Source organism: Ranitomeya imitator, chromosome 1 (assembly GCF_032444005.1).
Source record: "Ranitomeya imitator isolate aRanImi1 chromosome 1, aRanImi1.pri, whole genome shotgun sequence".
In the NCBI taxonomy this organism is placed as follows: Eukaryota; Metazoa; Chordata; class Amphibia; order Anura; family Dendrobatidae; genus Ranitomeya; species Ranitomeya imitator.
The window spans coordinates 834,044,446-834,065,520 of NC_091282.1; the positions used below are offsets into that span (position 1 = coordinate 834,044,446).

Sequence of the window (21,075 nt, forward strand, 5' to 3'; positions counted from 1 at the left end):
GGCAGAGAGTTCCATAGTCTCACTGCTCTTACAGTGAAGAACCTGCATCTGTTGTTATGCTTAAACCTTCTTCCCTCCAGACGTAGAGGATGCCCCCTTGTCCCTGTCTCAGGTCTATGATTATAAAGATCATCAGAAAGGTCTTTGTACTGTCCCCTCATATACGTATAGATTAAGATAAGATCACCCCTTAGTCATTGTTTTTCCAAACTAAATAGCCCCAAGTGTAATAACCTATCTTGGTATTGCAGACCCCCCAGTCCTCTAATAACCTTGGTCGCTCTTCTCTGCACCAGCTCTAGTTCAGCTATGCCTTTCTTATACACCGGAGACCAGAACTGTGCACAGTATTCTAAGTGTGGTCGTACTAGTGACTTGTATAGAGGTAAAATTATGTTCTCCTCATGAGCATCTATGCCTCTTTTAATGCATCCCATTATTTTATTTGCCTTTGTTGCAGCTGCCTGACACTGGCCACTAAATGTGAGTTTGTCATCCACCCATACACCCAGGTCTTTTTCATTGACAGTTTTGCCAAGAGTTTTAGAATTAAGCACATAATTATACATCTTATTACTTCTACCCAAATGCATGACCTTACATTTATCCCCATTAAAGCTCATTTGCCATTTGTCAGCCCAAGCCTCTAGTTTACATAAATCATCCTGTAATATAAAATTGTCCTCCTCTGTATTGATTACCCTGCAGAGTTTAGTGTCATCTGCAAATATTGAAATTCTGCTCTGTATGCCCCCTACAAGGTCATTAATAAATATGTTAAAAAGAAGAGGGTCCAATACTGACCCTTGTGGTACCCCACTGATAACCGCGACCCAGTCCGAGTGTGCTCCATTAATAACCACCCTTTGTTTCCTATCCCGGAGCCAGCTCTTAACCCACTTACACATATTTTCCTCTATCCCCATTATTCTCATTTTATGTATCAACCTTTTGTGTGGCACCTTATCAAAAGCTTTTGAAAAGTTCATATACACTATGTCCACTGAGTTCCCTTGGTCCAGTCCGGAACTTACCTCTTCATAGAAATTGATCAGATTTGTCTGACAAGAACATGTACTATGGAGGACAGAGAATTTACTTCAATCCAATATTGCAGCCAGCATGCAGCCAGCGGGTAAGGAAAGGGTGAATCAAACACCCAAAAACCCCGCCTCCATGGCTGAAGATTGTTCCCTCCAAATTCAGGTGACAGTGTCCCTTTAATATTAGGTCTAGCAGTGCCCCCTTCTTGTTAGCTGCTGAACCAGTTGTGAAAGGTAATTGTCTCTCATAGTTGTCAAAAACCGATTACCTTTGTTTGCTGGAACTGCAGGTTTCTGTTCCCCAATCTATTTCAGGGTAGTTCAAGTCCCCCACAATAATGACTTCTCCTTGAGTTGCAGCTTCATCTATTTGCTTAATTTAGATATTCTCCGATGCTTCCATTATTTTTGGAGATTTATAACAAACCCCTATCAGTAATTTATTGTTTTTTCCCCCTCCCCTTATCTCCACCCACAGGGACTCTACATTTTCTTTAGATTCACCTATATTATCACGCAGAATGGGTTTTAAGGAAGATTTTACATATTAAACGTGCGCTCTTGAGGAATGCCGGTGAGCGGGTACACACTTCCAGTGGCGACGGCGGTGCGCACGCGCACAGTAGACACGCTGCATAATGAATGCCACCATAAAAGAGCCCGCATCGGTGAGCTCAATACATTCCCTCTTTTTGATAAAGCCTACACAAAATGCGCATCAGGGGGGTTGATTCGGCCCCCAGGCATCTGACTCTACTCAACATGGGTAAGATACTTTATAACTAGGTATACCGCTATTGCTTTTTTCCCCTATATGGATGATGGTCACTATGACAGCCTTTGGGGTATGCATTATTTTACGGATATCCAATTCTCTCTAACTTATATTGGTGCTATGTGAATACTATTTGGATTGGGTGCCATATACTCTATATGATTTATTGTGGACTATATTAGTACCATGGGTTTGGTTTATACAAAATGTTTTGAATTTGCTGGGGATTTACTGTTTCTAAACTAGGGCCTTTTTCCTTTGCTTTACTTCTGTGTTATTTTGTGATTTATTTTGTTCATAGTATTTATAATAAAAAGTACAATTTTTAAACTTAATTTTCTTTGTGTATGGAACTCCATTTTTCGGTGCTTAAATGATTTTACATATAGACACACACCTCCCCCTCGCTTATCCATTCGGTCATTTCTGAACAGAATATAGCCCTGCAAGTTAACAGCCCAGTTATGGCTCTCATCCAGCCATGTTTCAGATATCCCCACCATGTCATAATTATGCTCCAATTCTAATTCGTCAATTTTGTTGGCGAGGCTTCTGGCATTAGTATACATGCACTTTATGTATCTCTCTGTACCTCTATTCTTTCTTAAATTATTAATTGTTCTAACCCCACCCCCCATGCCACCGCCACCCCCAACTTCCTTATTTGTGCCCAGGTCTCTATCTGCACTATCTTCCCCTCCTATAAAATGAATACCCTCTCCCCCATTCCCTAGTTTAAACACTCCTCCAACCTTCTAGCCATTTTCTTCCCCAGCACAGCTGCACCTTCCCCATTGTGATTCAGCCCGTCCCTAGCGTAGAATTTGTAGCCAACTGAGAAGTCGGCCCAGTTCTGCAGGAACCCAAACCCCTCATTCTTACACCAATTCTTGAGCCACTTATTAACCTCCCTAATCTCCCATTGCCTCTCTGGCGTGGCACATGGTGCAGGCAGTATTTTGCAAAATACCACGTTGGAGGTCCTTGCTTTCAGCTTGCAGCCTAATTCCCTGAAATCGTTTTTAAGGATCTTTCACCTACAGTACCTCTAACTTTGTCATTTGTGCCAATGTGCACCATGATCGCTGGGTCCTCACCAGTCCTTCCCAGTAATCTGTCAACCCGATCAGCGATATGTCAGACTCGAGCGCCAGGTAGGCAGCACACCGTTCGATGATCCCTGTCTTTGTGACAGATTGCCATATCTGTTCCCCTCATAACTGAGTCCCCCACTACCAGCACCTGTCTGGCCTGCCCTGCTCTCCTATTTCCCTCCTTACTGGAGCAGTCACTCCTCCGGCTTTCAGAGGACATGCCTGGCTGCAGCAATGTTACCCCGGTACTGGCACCCTGCTCATCTGCCAACTTAGCAAACTTATTGGGGTGTGCCAGATCAGGACTAGCCGCCCTGGCACTCTTCCCTTCCTAACTGTCACCCACTTCCTAACTGTCACCCAGCTAGCTACCTCACTGTCCTGCAGCTCCATCCTACCATCCCCCCCTCATCTATCCCATTGAGCATCTTCTCAGTAAGCAGACGACTCCTTTCCATATTGTCAATGGATCTCAGTGTTGCCAGCTGCACATTTAGATTCAGAATCTGGGCTTCCAAATGCACAATGTGCTCACATCTCGCACAGCAGTATGCACCCTCGACCGGCTGCTCAAGGACTGCATACATGTGGCAAGATGTGCACTGGAAGGCATTAACAAGAGTGGAGCACATTTCCTAATGGGGATTGCACAGACAGAAAAGTTAAATAAATAAATGCAAAGTATTAATAAAATACAAAGAGCAATTCAATAATTCCTCCCTTGGAAACTCCCTGAATCCAAAGTCACTGAATCACAAGTCACACACTTACCGCCGTTCACACTTACGCTTAGGTCACACTCAGCTCATTCACACACGCTAAGCTGAAGATTTAAAGAGATTTTTTTTTCTTTTTCCCCTCAGCAGCAATCCACCTTGCTGTTCAATGCACTTCCCAAAAATGATCGGCGACCTGGATCCTGTCAGGTTCATAATAGATCAGACCTAAAGTGTCAAAAAAGGCGTCTACAAAAGACAGTTCTGGGGATTGTGGGGAAAATGAAAATGCCCAGGTCTGAGGATCCCCTCACATTAGGGACATTATTATCTCCACCTGCTGGAACTAATCCCCTGACGACCAGAGACATGTTTAAAAATAATCTGCAGCTTTTCCTGAACATCTTCCACTGTTCTTTATCTACAAAAAAATTATCAGCGAGGGCCATTACAGGTTTGGGGGAGACTAACTATACATCAGAGGGTACTGACATCACAGCTACTGCCGGGAGTGGAGGGCTATAGGAAGTATTCATGCAATTAATTATCTTACCCTGCAACTGCTTTTGTGATGATTCCAGACTCTGGCATTCCTTATCCAGATCCTGAATCATCTACTTCAAATTCGCCACCTGGTCACTAAGCATGTTAACAGGATGTATACTGGTGAAAAAGAAAAACGTACAGTATTGGCCAGACATAATGTGAAGCCAAGTCACTTCTCATGGACAAACTGTGGGATAGTCAAAAAGTCCAAGGTCAAAAGCCAGGAGGGAAGAGACAAAAGCATAGTCAGATCACTGTCCAAGGTCAAAATGCCATGAGGATAGCGGATAAAAACACAGAGGTTAAAGAAATGGGTGGTCAGAATGAGGTCCAAGGTCATTCAATGAAAGATCATAAAGCAAAACACTAGACACTGAGACAATCAAATGCACTTAGCTGAAGCTACGTCTGACAGAGGTCTGGGACTAAAAGCCCAGCTAAGTAGTGGAGCAATCACCTGGAAGCAATTAACTAGGATACTGAGTTGTCAATCAAAGTAGTGAAAGCTTCAGCATGCTCCTGTACCAGATTGGACGGCTGAGCCATCAGTAAGTACAACCCAGACACATGAAGGGGTGGAATTGTGACAATTTATATGTCTGATCTACAGACACCTGTTATATACGTATCTCATGAAATAAAATCCAAGATTAATTGGGCAAATTCTTTGGGACCCATCTCAGATGAGTATATCCCCAAAATATCACACAGATTATCACAACTATATGTCACACATAGGGCATACAAAACACATTTTTGGCTGCTTGCCCACAGGTCCTATGTGCCCTAAATGAAATGTACTGCAGAAGAGGTGAACCTTCTACACATGATATGAACTTGTCCATATGTACAGATGTTTTGGACAAAACAGTTTTAAATTTAATCCATCTAGTGATGAGAGTCACAGTTCTAAGAGATCCTATTACGCGTATTCTGGGATATAACGATACCAACTGAACAGATGATACTAGGGTCCATATTAATATAAAAATACAAACTTTATTATTAAAATATAACAGACTCAAGTAATGGGGGAATAGTCACAAAGAATTGTCACACACAGTATAGTGCAAAATTGTCCACGCAGGGAACCAAATTGTAACTATGAGGTAACAATCATCACCCTAAAATATATTACGTTCTAAATTGTGTCATATAGGGTACATTCCATCATATGTCACCTCAATCGTGCCCCTAACGCCCACCAAACCACGCTATATCATTTATCTAAGAGTAAGCCTTTAAGCGTAAATACAGATAATACTGTAATTAGCCACAGTAATTACCGGCAGTCCAAAGCACGATATACAATTCAGTCCATGCGCGTCCGCCTCGACAAGCGTTTCGGACCTTCCTTCTTTGGGGGGCCTGCACACCTCTAGTATGCATCTTATTTATATCCCTACCGCCATTATTACGGCTTGAAAGGCATCACCATGTGACGGGAAGTGACAGTCCCGGACGGAAATGAAGCGCCCGTCTCCATGCCAACCGCGACACCAGGTGGCATCGGTGTCACGTGGCGGCAGGTCCTGACTGGACACTACCCACCACAGAAAGATGCTGAAAGCCACCGGGGGCAGCAGAAGCAGGGTAGATGCGTGTGTACAGGCCGAGAACACCTTCACCATAGCGCTGTCACAATAATATCAAAAAGTGTGAGATTATCATCAAATATTAAAGAGAGTAAACCATATCTTAACCATAAAGTAAAAAAAATTAGAAAAAAAAAATTTGATTTTAACACAATGCATTTATCGTTACAGTAACAAACGCTACATAATAATATCATCTGAAGTTTCATATGGACATAATTTATTAGTCAAGTGCGGAACTCCATTGATACATATATTGTATCTTATTCTCCTCCTCATTCATGCTTTCCAAGGCTGGATATATCCCGAAACCGTGTATTGCAATAAAAGTTGACGCTGATAATCAAACCACACAGGGATGGGATGACATATATTTATATAGGAGGTAAATAACTATATCTGCTAATATAAAATAAACAATAAAAACACATTAAAAACATATACACATACTGGGTAATATTTCAATAAGCAGCAGGGGACCTTATCAGAATTATCCCTAGACTAATGGAATCATTGATCATAGAAATGGGGCAAAGCTCATATTTTCATTGAGTCCAGATGGATGGACCGTGTGAAGGGTTCAAATCCATCTGGACTCCTTTTGGGCAAGTCTCTTTGATATTCCACCCCCAAGGATGCCGACCTCAAGTTTGTCGATACCACGGACCATGAGGAGGCTTCCATCACAGCCATGATAATCCCTAAAATGGCGGGGGAGAGTTTTTAACATGGATGCGTCCGTCTATGCTGTATGTCCGTGCAATAAAATATATGTTGGTTGGACCACACGACAGCTCTAAGTACGCATCAGAGAACATTGATGGTAGTGTAGCTGCAGTGACACAGACGGAGGCATCCATGTTAAAAACTCTCCCCCACCATTTTAGGGATTATCATGGCTGTAACAGTACCCTCCTCAGGGACTGTGATATCGACAAACTTGAGGTCGGCATCCGCGGGGGTGGAATCTCAAAGAGACTTGCACAAATGGAGCCAAGATGGATTTGAACCCTTCAAACGGTCCATCCATCTGGACTCAATGAAAGTATGAGCTTTGCCCAATTTCTATGTTCAATGAATCCATTAGTCTAGGGATAATTCTGATAAAGTCCCCTGCTGCTTATCGAAATGTTACCCAGTATGTATATATGTTTTTAATGTCTTTTTATTGTTTATTTTATATTGGCAGATATAGTTATTTACCTCCTATATAAATATATGTGATCCCATTCCTGTGCGGTTTGATTATCAGTGTCAACTTTCATTGCAATACACGGTTCCGGGATATATCCAGCCTTGGAAAGCATGAATGAGATGGAGAATAAGATACAATATATGTACCAATGGAGTTCCGGACTTCACTAACAAATTATGTCCATATCAAACTTCGAATGATATTATTATGTAGTGTTTGTTGCTGTAAGGATAAATGTGTTGTGTTATAATCAAATTTTCTTTTTTCAAATTTTTTTTACTTTATGGTTAAGATATGGTTTACTCTCTTTGATATTTGGTGATAATCTCACACTTTTTGATATTATTGTGACAGCGCTATGGTGAAGGTGTTCCCGGCCTCTATGCACGTGTCTACCCTGCTTCTGCCGCCCCCGGTGGTTTTCGGCGCCTTTCTGTGGTGGGTGGTGTCCAGTCAGGACCTGTCGCCACATGACCCTGACCCTGCCTGGCGTCGTGGTTGGCATGGAGACGGGCGCATCATTTCCTGCCAGGACGTCACTTCCGGTCACGTGGTGACAGCTTTTAAGCCGTAATAATCGCAGTAGGGTTATAAATAAGATGCATACCAGAGGTGTGCAGGTCCCCGAAGAAGGAAGGTCCGAAACACGCGTCGGGACGGACGCGCATGGACTGAATTGTATATCGTGCCCTGGACTGCCGGTAATTACTGTGGCTAATTATATTCGGAATTTACGCTTAAAGGCTTACACTTAGATAAATGATATAGCGTGGTTTGTTAGGCCTTAGGGGCACGATTGAGGTGACATATAAAGGAATGTAACCTATATGACACAATTTAGAGCGTAATATATTTTATGGTGATGATTGTTACCTCATACTTACAATCCGGTTCCCTTAGTGGCCAATTTTGCACTATACTGTGTGTGACAATTCTTTGTGACTATTCCCCCATTACTTGAGTCTGTTATATTTTAATAATAAAGTTTGTATTTTTATATTAATATGGACCCTAGTATCATCTGTTCTGTTGGTATCGTTATGTGATTTGTGATGATAGGTCACACTAGTCCTAATTACTTATAGACATGGCCCTGATAATTATTTAGGGTAAATTGTTGTAATGTGTTATTGTTGTATAAGATTTCGCTATCTGGCATTCTGGAATAAGTAGATGAAACATTTGCAGATGAACAGCGGAAAGTAGTGATTGCAAGACTTCTTTAAGGAAATTTATTGTTTCTCCCTGGTTGTCAGAAAATCTACCCAAATACAGGGAGTTCATTAACAAGGTCAATTATATTATTCTTATGGAAAACATGTGTACCTTAAATAAGTCATAAATATCTATGGGGTGTGTTCTTGGTTGACACCAGAAAAATCTATAGGCCTTCAAACACACAGGATTACTGTAATGTTTGGTGAAGTAGTATTGAGTATATCTCACTGTTCCCAAAGAATCAGAATTAGGTATTTGAAATAGAATTGTTTCTGTAATTTCCTACATTGATATTTTCACTGTGTATGCCGTAAGTTTTTTCTTCATTATCGAGATTCGTCATGCTTGTTTTATTGGGATAGTTGTGGGGGGAAGAAGGCTGAATTTTTTTTCCTCTTTTTGTTTTTGTTTTGCTGTATATTTTTGGAAAACTTAATAACAAAATACAAAATCAATGTGAAAATTGCCTTGGCAGCAAAAGGTAAAATGTGAACTTGAAAAATATTAAAAACCTGAAAATGTCAAATGTTCAAATGTCTACTGTATGAAGCTTTGTTTCTACATTCTGTTTGGAGACTTTACCTTCTTTTCCTATCCAAGCAAGCCCAAGGATCCCATTGTAATCTCTATTTGTCAACAAGTATGAGAGGCACACGTTATTCCAGTTGGCACTGGAGTGTAACATAAGAAGTTTTTCTGGTCCAATATAAGCTGAATGCATACCACTGCCAGGCTGTTCCTCCTGAATTATCTGAAATATTGGTAAAAATAAATCACATATAATATACTTTCACAGTGTAAAAATTGCAACCCAGCCTCTCAGTGCAAAGGTTTCCTGACTTCATCAAGTAGCTGCTTAAGGCAGGGGGTCACACTTGCGAGTTCAATGCGAGAAACTTGTGCGAGTCTCTCGCATCAATACCCGGCACTGCCGCCGACTCTCAGGACTGGAGCATGCGCATACATGTATTTCTATGCAGCCGCACACTCCAGTCCCAAGTCCCGGCAGCAGTGCTGGGTATTGATGAGAGACTCGCACGAGTTTCTCGCATTGAACTCGCAAGTGTGACCCCAGCCTAAAGCTGTGGATTGGGCATTGTAGGATGTAGGAAGAGGCATGGTGGTAGCCTACTTAGAGAAGCCGTGCTTAAGTTACTTTCACAGATCCACATGAGTATTAACTTAAAAATAGACTGATTTTGTCCTTAGGTTTCATCCTTGTTTGTTTTTCAGTGAAACAGGCAAATTGGCAGACAATGAATTAGTTATAAATGCATGAAAAATTAATAGAATGCCGAAGTACAAAGTATGTCTTTTGCATTTCATCCGTTCTTTAAGGATCCCCATAAACTTTAATGTCAGAGTTTGATCCACAAAATAGACGAGAATAGGACATGTTCTGAATGGACTGGAGATATAAATCCACTTAAAAAAAGATGTGTGTATGGATTAATTAAATTTGATTGCTGTGCTCTCTGTAAAAAAAAAAAAAGCAGACAGCACAGTGTATGGGTGAATGCATCCTTAGGCGAAGCAGCTAGTCCCTTGCAAACTTATGTGGTTCATCCAACCTTACTTAATCATTTAGTAATTGATTTGATATCAAGCAAAAATGGCACTCGTAGTAGAAACATAACTCCAAACTAAAATCTGTAATTGGGCCTCAAAACTATCATGGTCCTTTTATAACACTTATTAGCGCCTTAAAGAACCAAGGCCCAAGTACAATTGCTATCTCTACAACCTCTATAACTATGCTCATGGCCCTTTGGTTTTGCTTGAACATGATTAAATATGTCTTGGAAAAAATATTTTATCATAGAAATAATCAGATACCAATTTTTCCTACCTGGCAGCCGATGTCATGATTCGATAGCAATGTCTTTCTTGTAAGCAATGCGCTAGCGATAGTAAATGTTGCTACAAAGGACTTTAACATTTTACAATACCATTACGCTAAGATTATTCTTTGTACACTTAGTTAGTATGATGATTATGAATGGACACCTTTCAAAGCATTTTTTTTAAGAACCTTTTCCCAGAGGCGTATCTAGGATTGGTGTAGCCAGGGCATGTGCCTCGTGCGCAGCCGGCAGGGGGGCCAGGTCAGCTGCCTAACACGGCAGTCTGAAGGTTTTCCCCGGCGGTTGCATTCTGCTGGCCCCTGGACTAGAAGTCGGCAGTTCTCTGAACCGGCTGTCAAGCTGATAGCCAGCACAGAGAAGCTGCAGCGCTCTGGCTCCCAGCATTCAATTGTACTTGCGTCATTCAGACATGGGTACAATTGAAGCTCTGACCACCGGGTCAGAGCAATGCCAGCAGTGTGATCAGGTCATGGGATCACACTGCTGACTTCACTCGCTGGCGCCCAGAGACACTGTTTGGTAGTAAGTGCTCCACGTTAGTAGAGCTGAAGTCACCAAAGATTGGGGGGGTATTTACTGCCTGGGCAGGAGTTGTGATTACTATGTGTGTGTGGTATTTACTGTTTGTGTCTGTATTTACTGTGTGTGGGGGTATTTACTGTGTGAGGGTATTACTGTGTGTAGAGGTATTACTGTGTGTAGGGGTATTACTGTGTGTGCTGTGGTATGGCGAGTGGCCATGTGGTTAATGGGCGGTATGTATCACAGAGATGGGTGGCCCTGTGATGGAAGCCTGGGCTTATTTTCCTCAGTAGATCTACTGATGAGTGTTACTATACATTGGGAAGGCTTCCAGGGGACTTGGAGAGATGGGTGGGTCCAGTCACCTATATACCCCACCCAAGGGGGTGTGTCTGAACACCCAAGATGGAGTCTGTGTGTTGCACATGGGCAGTGCTGGCTAGGCTGAGCCGGAGATAGGAGGCATGTGGTATAACTCCGGAGAGGACACGACGCCTCTGAGGATAAGAGGTATCCGGGAACCTGTGCGGTTGTCACGGACAGTTAACGGACACTAATCCATGTTAGACACAACAAGGCTCAGTGAGGACTGTGGGTACTGTAGAGCGGAATGGTTGCCAGACGGTGCACAGGGTGCTGCATGTTATCAATGAGACCTGGTTTATGGTGTGTATTAATAAACCGAATGGACTGTTTAACCCTGAGTGTTCCAGCGCATGCTTCAACGACAAGCCAAGTGAGTATCCCCCATCCACAGAGAGTGGAGAATCGTCACAGTGTGTATTTACTGTGTGTGGAGGAATTAATGTGTGTGTGCAATTACTGCATGTTTGTATTTACTGTGTGTAGGGTTATTTACTGTGTGTGTACATTTACTGTGTGGGAGGGGTATTACTGTGTGTGGGGGTATTACTGTGTCTATATACTCTGTGGTAGGGGGTATTACTGTGTGTATATTTACTGTGTGTGGGGATTTAATGTGTGGGGGAATTACTGTGTGTGTGTAATTACTGCATGTCTGTATTTACTCTGAATGTGTGTAGGGGTATTTACTGTGTGTGTATATTTACTGTGTGGGAGGAGTATTACTGCGTGTATTTACTGTGTAAGGGGGAATTCCTGTGTGGGGAGGGTATTACTGTGTGTGTATTTACTGTGTGTTGGGGTATTACTGTGTGGGAGGGGTATTACTGTGTGTGGGGGTATTACTGTGTCTATATACTCTGTGGTAGGGGGCATTACTGTGTGGGGGGTATTACTGTGTGTATATTTACTGTGTGTGGGGATTTAATGTGTGGGGGAATTACTGTGTGTGTGTAATTACTGCATGTCTGTATTTACTCTGAATGTGTGTAGGGGTATTTACTGTGTGTGTATATTTACTGTGTGGGAGGAGTATTACTGCGTGTATTTACAGTGTAAGGGGGAATTCCTGTGTGTGGAGGGTATTACTGTGTGTGTATTTACTGTGTGTTGGGGTATTACTGTGTGGGGGGTATTACTGTGTGTATTTACTGTGTGGGGGTGATATTGTGTGTGTATTTACTGTGGGGTGCATTACTGTGTGTGTCTGTTTGTGGGGGGTATTAGTGTGTGTGAGGTATTACTATGTGTGGGGTATTTACTGCCGTGGGGAGAATAGTTACTGTTTGGGGGGTATTTACTGCATGTGTGGAGGCATTTAGTTTAATGGTGGCATTCAGTGAAACAGGCGTGGGGGAGACTTATTGTGAGGGGGAATTTTGTGTATCGGGCCTGGGGGACATTTATTGTGATGGGGTATTTAGTGTAACAGGACTGGACAAGATATAGTGTGGGGATGATTTGAGGGCACAAATTTGGAGAGCAAAGAAGGGACAGGTGCAGGAACGATATGGGGAGGTGGTGAAATTGAAAGACACAATATTAGGAGGAAGGGGTGAGATGAGGGGTATGTAAGGGTGTGGACACAGTATGAGGAATGGGGTTATGCATGTGGACACAGTGTGAGGAGCGAAGGGAAAAGTGTGATGGGATGGGTGCAGACACAGTATGGGTAGTGGAGGGATGTGTGAGGAGGCAGTATGAAACGTGAGAGGCTAAATGTATGAGAGGAATAGTGCGAGGAGACAGTATTGGGGAGGAAAGTGTGAGTGGGCACAGAATGGAGACTGAGTAGTGTTTGGGGTGGCATGGGGGGACAGTGTTAGGGCACAGCATACCAAGGAGGGGAAGTGTGGTGAGAGGGCATATTATAGAGACTGAGCTCTATAGGGGGGACCAAGTGTGAAGATGGGCCCATTATGGAAAGGAGAGGGCAGTGTGGAGGGCATGCACCATAAGAGGGACAGTGTGGGGGGTCATATTTTATGCAGGGATATAGTGAGCAGCAATTATTTATTCAGTGGCTCACTGCAGGGAAGATATTTTTTATTTGGGAGCATTGTAATGACACTGCTATCTTTAAGGGCATTGTGTGGAGATGTGATGCAGGAGCACGGAGAAGATGGAAGTCTGCAGAAACAGGTTGTGGATGAGAAAACTCATCAAGGAGTCTGGACAAAATGAAGAAAAGAAAGGAAACTTCTCTTCCTGCTTCTGTTTTTCACTGAACATTGAATTAGAAAGAGCAGCTCGTCGGCATGAGACTAAGTGTACACATCCCATATGTGCTTGGAGGGGTAAGTTGGCGCCGAAAGTAGTTCTTGCTTTGGGTGCTAGAAAACCTAGATACAGCTCTGCATTTTCCTTAATTTATCACCAATCCAAACAGAAGGTGATTGCTTAGGGATTGGTGAAAAGGGAATGTGGTAGCCCAAGTGGTCATAATGGAGTGGTGTCCATACCACTCCAGACATTGTCTATGGGACTAGTTAAGATAACAGAGTGCTGTACATGGCTTTCTCCAGCAGCCCCATAGAAAAATAGTGGCACAAATGATTTGCATACTTTGGATAGGTGATAACTTTATCTGCTAAGAATTGCCTCTTAGAAACACATGTTTTTAAAGCAATTGTGCAACAGGGTTTCATGAAAAATGTTTAACCTTTTTCTTCTTCAACATCTAAAGTGGGGAAATAAGTATTTGATACTCTGCCGATTTTGCAAGTTTTCCCACCTACAAAGAATGGAGAGATCTGTAATTTTTATTGTAGGTACATTTCAACTACGAGAGACAGAATTTAAAAATAAAAACAGAAAATCACATCCTCCTTCCCTCAGTAAGAACATTGAAAACAGGTCATGGCTGGGTCTTCTAGCATGGCAATGATGCAAAACACACACCAGAGCAACTAAGGAATGGCTCCGTAACAAGCATTTCAAGGTCCTAAAGTGACCTAGCCTGTCTCCAGAATCAAATCTAATAGAAAATCTTTGGAGGTAGCTGAAACTCAATGTTGCCCAGTGACGGCACTGAAACCTGAAAAATCTGGAGAAAATCTGTATGGAGGAGTGGGCCAAAATCCCTGTTGCAGTGTGGTGTGTGCTAACTTGGTTAAGAACTACAGGAAACGTCTGACCTCTGTAAATGCAAACAAAGATGTCTGTACCAAATATTAAGTTATGTTTTTCTATTGTGTCAAATACTTATTTCATGCAATAAAATGCAAATTTATGATGTAAAAATCATACAATGTTATGGTTTGGTTTTTCTTAGATTCTGTCTCTCACAGTTGAAGTGTACCTGCCACAAAAATTACCGACCTCTCTATTCTTTGTAGGTGGGAAACCTTGCAAATCAGCAGCGTATCAAATAGTTATTTTTCCCACTGTATGTATCACGTAATAATAGATTGCAGAGAGAGTTGACAGTGAATCTTTCCTAAGGGTTGATAGCACTTATCTATAATCTCTTGCATAATTTTCTATGCTAATTTATGAATACATTTAAATTGAACTTTGATTTGGTCATCAGGCAGCTTGGACGAATTATACAAGAGCTATAAGGTTTACAAACCTTGTTGTTACAACATGCTCACTCTTGTTTTACTGCTAACTCAGCCAGCTAGGTACTGTAATACAAGAAGGCGGAAAAAGCCAAAAGGTCAAACATTTTTAAGAAACTGTACTGCCAAAAAATACTTTGCTGAAAAAAAAAATTACATACGTTTTAGTAAAAAAATAAAACAAATTCCCCCAAAAGAGTCCAAACCCTATAACCTAACTAAACCACAGTTTATAACAATATAACTACCGTATACTATTATTATTATTATTATTATTATTATTATTATTATTATTTAAAAAACAACAATTATTTCATGAAAAAAAGAAGTGAAAACCATAATTTAACAAAATTATATACAAGCTACAGCATTAATGACATGGTATGTAATGTACAATGATATAATTTATATCAATTTACATTAAACGTTTTGAAATAAAAGTCGTAACCACTTATTTAGCAATCCATACTTACATTTAACACCTTTACTTTAAAGTTAATATTTCTGATGCCATTAAAGTTTACTTGCTCATATACTGAATTTACTGATCGCATGTATTCAGCAATCTAAAAAAATACATAGAAATATGAAAAAACAAAAATTCCACCTGTCAGTACAGAATTAAGAAATAAACATCACTGTGAAAAGCATGAGAGAATATTTTCTTACCAAATATGCTACTGAAGGATTTTTTTTCCATCTCTATTGATTTCTACTAGGTTAAAATAATAAACTCATATGTTAATCACTCTCCTAAGTCAACTTCTTCTCCTGCAGCCAATCACTAGGTTCAGCAGCTCTCCCAGTGATTGGCTACAGTGGTCTCCTGAGTTAGTGCCGTGATGTCACCATTGCAGCTTGACAACAAAGACCATGGCAGTTGCAAAGATGCTGTGCTGGACCTTAGGAGAATGAGTAACTCATGAGATTATTTTTTAAACTAATTTTACCACTTGCTAATGTAGGGAGTATGGTAAAATATGTTACTGCCTTTGCCTTTCGCTCTCGTCCCGATGCCATATGTTATTAGTGTTTGTGTATAGATTAACATATGTTGATATTGCTACATGATTTAAGTGTACTACCACCTCGTATATAATGGTACTGCTACACAGTAGGTGTATTAACGTGTTTTGTTCACTATATATATATATATATATATATATATATACATACAGTATATACTGTATATATATCAGCCAAAATTCCGAATGCATATTAACAAAATCTGGGAAAAAAGAGAGAAATAATCTCTACAGTAACAACCCAGATTATATATCCATATTCGCTCCAAAAACTGAGTATAAAGCAAGGAGAAAAACAGGGAGCATATGGTAAAGATATAGATAAGATAATCTTTATTACTACGAAAAAGTTAAACCAGTCATTGGACATCAGTAGTGATCACATAGTAACCCACAACATAACACATGAAGGGGGGACGGAACACCCCACATCTAACCACCCCAACACACTGTAACAAATACTGGTAATATAATGAGCACCATAAAATAGGTACACAGAAAAAAAGGGGAAATACAACCATAACGGGGCCCAGGGGATAAGGAAGAAATCTATATTGGCAACTGGAGTAGCCTCTGTGACTGCAGTATCACCCAACCAATGCATAGCAGCCCGTACGCAGGACCTAGTCAGCGGTATGGGGCAGGTAGATTGTAACAGCCATAATGGCCCCTATATACCCCGGTGACATGTGCAGCATACCACGAGCCCAGCAGGATAGGTAAACGGTATAGAAATAAAGAAGTCACAGCGGGGCCGGTGCCCAGCGCAGAGACTGAAGCCAGCATGTAATAACAGCTGGGGTGACCCCAGCGACCATAATGGAGCCCAGAGACAATTGCTTACCCGTGCAAGTGGAGGGGAGGAAGATGTGGAGGAGTCCCACCGGTAGAAACGCCCCGACGCGCGTTACGTGGCGTACACACGCCGCTTCCTCAAGGGGAAGTGTATTAACGTGTTTTGTTCACTATATATATATTATATACACACAGTATATACTGTATATATATATATAATGCAATATATATATTTGCTATTGGGTATATCTGTTAAATATAGAAAGTATAGTACTAAAGTTTGCCCACATGATGGAGTATCACCTTAGAATAGTGTACCCATATCCAGGATCTAAGAAGTATCATTTCTCCTTGCGGAGAGTGACATGTTAGGCATGTCGAGGTGAGGAGACTTAAAGCCGCAATGCTCCTCTGGGAACTATGCAAATTGTCTCTTCAGACAGGAAGAGGACTAGAACTCTAGTGCCACCTATTGGAAGGTAGCAATAATAACAGTCAATGTCGACCCTTTAACGAGCCTTGTCACATGACTTAAGATAATAGCCAAACCAGAATCTCAATATGCAGACACTGTGTTTCGAGGTACTGCCCCTCGAAGGAAGGTGCAGGGAGAGAAGAGGAAATTTGTAATGCTGATTCTGATGTAATTGGTGTGAAGAATATGGATGTGCTGTGTAAAGGAAACAGTAAAGTTGTTTGAAGAGTTGAAAAGGACTGTATATCAATCTTTGTTGCATCCACTGATGGGAACCTGCATGAAGCAGAGGAGGCCCTGACGGCGCAGAGAATGGAGCCACAGGTACACAAAGTAATGGACAATGTTTTCATGTATTGGGAGACCAGAGCACTGATATACCACATTGTTTGGCCATGACTACAGCCCTGGTCCAGCCGCCTACACTGATATACTGGTACATTGTATATCAGCTCCCTATCTTTGACAAAGGCTCAAGACCTGAACCCGCATCTTTGAAGGCAGATGATGGCTATATTATTTACAGCGTCATTTACAGCTCGCCGCTCAGGGGCGCACTGTACTAATCACCCATTGGCACCCCTTCATTGATGTGTGGTATCTCCATGTCCACAAAAGTCTAATCTATCAAAATATTATTCAAAAGTCCAACAAGCCTTCACATAGCTTTGTCAATAGAAAAAAAAGTTATGGCTCTCAAAAAAAGTGAGAGAAATAAAATGAGCGGGAAGGACAGAGAAAGTCTTTCTCCAGAAAACCCCTCTAACTCAATAAATTCAAAAGTATGGGTCCCATCTCTGTCTTGCAGAAATGAAAATTTGAAGCCTTCTTTTTACCTTTTTGGGGGGAGTGTGAGTTGTTTCAAAACATAAAGCAAATTATATTGATTTCGTCCTGAAAATGTTGTTTTTATAACATATGTATCTACACTAACTAAGATTTTATAATTATTACCATATTTTGCTGACTATAAGACGCACCCGACCATAAAAAGCACCTCAAGTTTTGGGGAGGAAAATAAGAAAAGCATGTTTTAATAAAATGGTGGTGCGTTTGATAGTTTGATTTATGGTTGCTTACAGAAGGGATGCAGTTGCAATGGAGCAGAATCCAAGGAGGCAGAGTCGCTGCTGCAGAAAACTGGCAGCGGCAGCAGCAGGAATGGAGCGATGCTGCAGGTCTTAGGTTGGGAGGAAGGGGTATTCAGAGGTGCAAGGCCGCGTCGGGATTTCCAAAAATGTCAGCAGACTTCCCACTCTTCCCATTATTTTCACTGCAGTAGACTTTGGGAAAATGGCCACCAGAGGCGGCGCATGTGCAGAATGAGATCTCAGGTTTGGCCCAACTCTAGTTCAAAGTTTGGTTTAGTATCTGAACGGGACCCCAAACCAAACCGAAGTCAATGGGCACCCGAACTTCAGTGCTTTAAAATGGCTGTGAAATGATCATAGTAAGAGCTTAGGGGCTGCAAAAGGAAGCAAAATGGGGAAAAGAGCAAGACAATAGCCCTGCTAACAAATGTGGACAGAAAAATGACTTAAAATAACATAGAATAAAAAATAGAAAAAATAATAATCTTGAAACAGGAAGCGGAGGTCAAAGTGGAGGAGGGGGAAGAGATGGACGTGGCAGTGTGGGTGGAAGAGGCAAGGGAAGAGTAATCAAACACTGTTTTTGTGGGGGGTTTGCTTTTTTTCATGTTTTTTTATGGAACTGACTTAACCTCTTAACAACGAATGATACGCTTTAAAACAGCGATCCGGAATAAGCCTATAGCACCCCCAAAGTCCAAAAATCTCAGCTGTAGAGAATAATTATTTTCTAGGCCCAGCCACAACTCGGACAGATACAGGTGTAGAGTATAATTATTTTTTTTAGGACCATTACTTGTACAGACACAGCTTTTGGGCACAGAACTCTCACAGACAGGGGTGCAGAGTACACATAGAGGCTTAACCCCTTCATGACTGGAGGTATTTTCATTTTTGTTTTTTTCATTTTTTGCTCCCCTTCTTCCCAAAGACATAACTTTTTTTTTTTTCAGTCAATATGGCCATGGGAGGGCTTGTTTTTTTGCGGGACCAGTTGTACTTTTGAACAACACCATTGGGTTTAACATATTGTGTGCTTGAAAACATAAAAAAGTGCAACTCTACAATTGTTTTTTGTTTTGCTTTTTTACTATGTTCACTAAATGCTAAAACTGACCTGCTATTATGATTCTCCAGGTCATTACGAGTTAATAGACACCAAACATGTCTCGGTTCTTTTTTAGCGAAGTTGTAAAAAAAAATCCAAACTTTGCTTAAAAAAAAACAAAAAACAATTGCGCCATTTTCTGATACCTGTAGCATCTCCATTTTTCATGATCTTAGGCTTGGTGAGGGCTTATTTTTTGCGTGCGAGCTGAAGTTTTTAATGATATCATTTTGGTGCAGATATGATCTTTTGATCACCCATTGCAGTTTAATGCAATGTTGCGGCGAACAAAAAAACGTAATTCGGGCATTTTTCCTTTTTTTCTAATTACGTCGTTTAGCGATTGGGTTAATTCTTTTTTTACATTGAAAGATCGGGCGATTCTAAATGCGGCGATACCAAGTATGCGTATGTTTGATTTTTTTATTGTTTTATTTTGAATTGGGCAAAAGGGAAGTGATTTAAACTTTTCTATTTTTTTATTTTCTTCTATTTTTTCACTTTTGGCATGCTTCAATAGTCTCCATGGTAGACTAGAAGCTGCCATAACCCGATCGGCTCTGCTACATACAAGCGATGATCAAATCACCTGTATGTAGCAGAACTGCTGACTTGCTCATAGCAATCCGACAGTGACAACCATAGAGGTCTGCTTGAGACCTCTGGTTGTCATGCCAACCCATCAGCTACCCGCGGTCATGTAACATGGGAGTCGATGGGTGGGATTTCCGCGCGCATACCAGAAGCGTATGTTAATTGCCGCTGCCAGAGTTGGACAGCGGCATTTAATTGGTTAAGAATCACGGATGGATGGCGAATCCTCTTGTGGCTGTTAGCGGCACATGTCAGATGTTCAAAATAGCTGACATGTGCCACAAATATGTGGGCTCACCGCCAGAGCCCACATCAATGGGTGGGTGTCTGCCATCGACGTATTATTACGCCCGATGTCAAAAAAGGGATAAAGGGACAGTTCTCCAACAGGAATGGGTGCAAAGTACACACAGAGACTTAAAGGCACAGTACTCCCTCATGCACGGGTGCAGAGTACATACAGATACTTAAAGGCACAGTTATCTCAGGTAGTAGTACAGAGTACACACAGAGGCTTAAGGTACCGTCACACTTAGCGACGCTGCAGCGATACCGACAAGATGTTGATCGCTGCAGCGTCGCTGTTTGGTCGCTGGAGAGCTGTCACACAGACAGCTCTCCAGCGACCAACGATCCCGAAGTCCCCGGGTATCCAGGGTAAACAACGGGTTACTAAGCGCAGGGCCGCGCTTAGTAGCCCGATGTTTACACTGGTTACCGTTGTAAATGTAAAAAAAAAACAAACACTACATACTTACATTCCCGGTGTCTGGTCATGTCCCTCGCCTTCAGCTTCCCGCACTGACTGAGCGCCGACCGTAAAGTACAGCGGTGACGTCACCGCTGTGCTGTGCTTTACGGCTGACCGGCGCTCACCAGTCAGTGCGGGAAGCTGACGGCGGGGGACATGACCAGACACCGGGAATGTAAGTATGTAGTGTTTGTTTTTTTACATTTACAACAGTAACCAGGGTAAACATCGGGCTACTAAGCGTGGCCCTGTGCTTAGTAACCCAATGTTTACCCTGGTTACCAGTGAAGACATCGCTGGATCGGCGTCACACTCGCCGATTCAGCGATGTCAGCGGGAGATCCAGCGACAAAATAAAGTGCTGGACTTTCCCCAGCAACCAAAGATGGCACAGCAGGGGCCTGATCGTTGGTCGCTGTCACACATAACGATTTCGTTAACTATATCGTTGCTACATCACAAAAAGCAACGATATCGTTAACGATATCGTTCAGTGTGACGGTACCTTTAGAGGCACAATACTTGGCATGGCTGTACCCACAGCCTGCAAGCTTGTTGATTGGCTGCACTGCAGTCTTTCAACAAACTTTACTCGAACACTAAATTGGACTTCCAGGAAATTCCGAGCTTGGAGTTTGGTACTGGATACTAGGTGTCCGGTACAAACCCCATACTTTCCTGTTCAGGTTCGTTAATCCCTATTAAAGACTTTTTTCAAGAATTTTTGAAGTTCAATTTGTA

The 21,075-nt window shown here is 41.8% G+C and overlaps 1 protein-coding gene across 4 annotated transcripts in view; it reads right to left on the reverse strand.

Annotated features, from left to right (window-relative positions):
- LOC138650175 (disintegrin and metalloproteinase domain-containing protein 10-like) overlaps positions 1 to 21,075 on the reverse strand; it is a 196,252-nt gene that overhangs the window by 112,044 nt on the left and 63,133 nt on the right. For all 4 annotated transcript variants that reach the window (XM_069740618.1, XM_069740619.1, XM_069740617.1 and 1 more), the window contains 2 exons: positions 14,969 to 15,061; positions 8,765 to 8,933 (listed from right to left, as the gene is read on the reverse strand). In XM_069740618.1, coding sequence (XP_069596719.1) covers positions 8,765 to 8,933; positions 14,969 to 15,061 — 262 coding nt within the window. The remainder of the gene's footprint in view (positions 1 to 8,764; positions 8,934 to 14,968; positions 15,062 to 21,075) is intronic.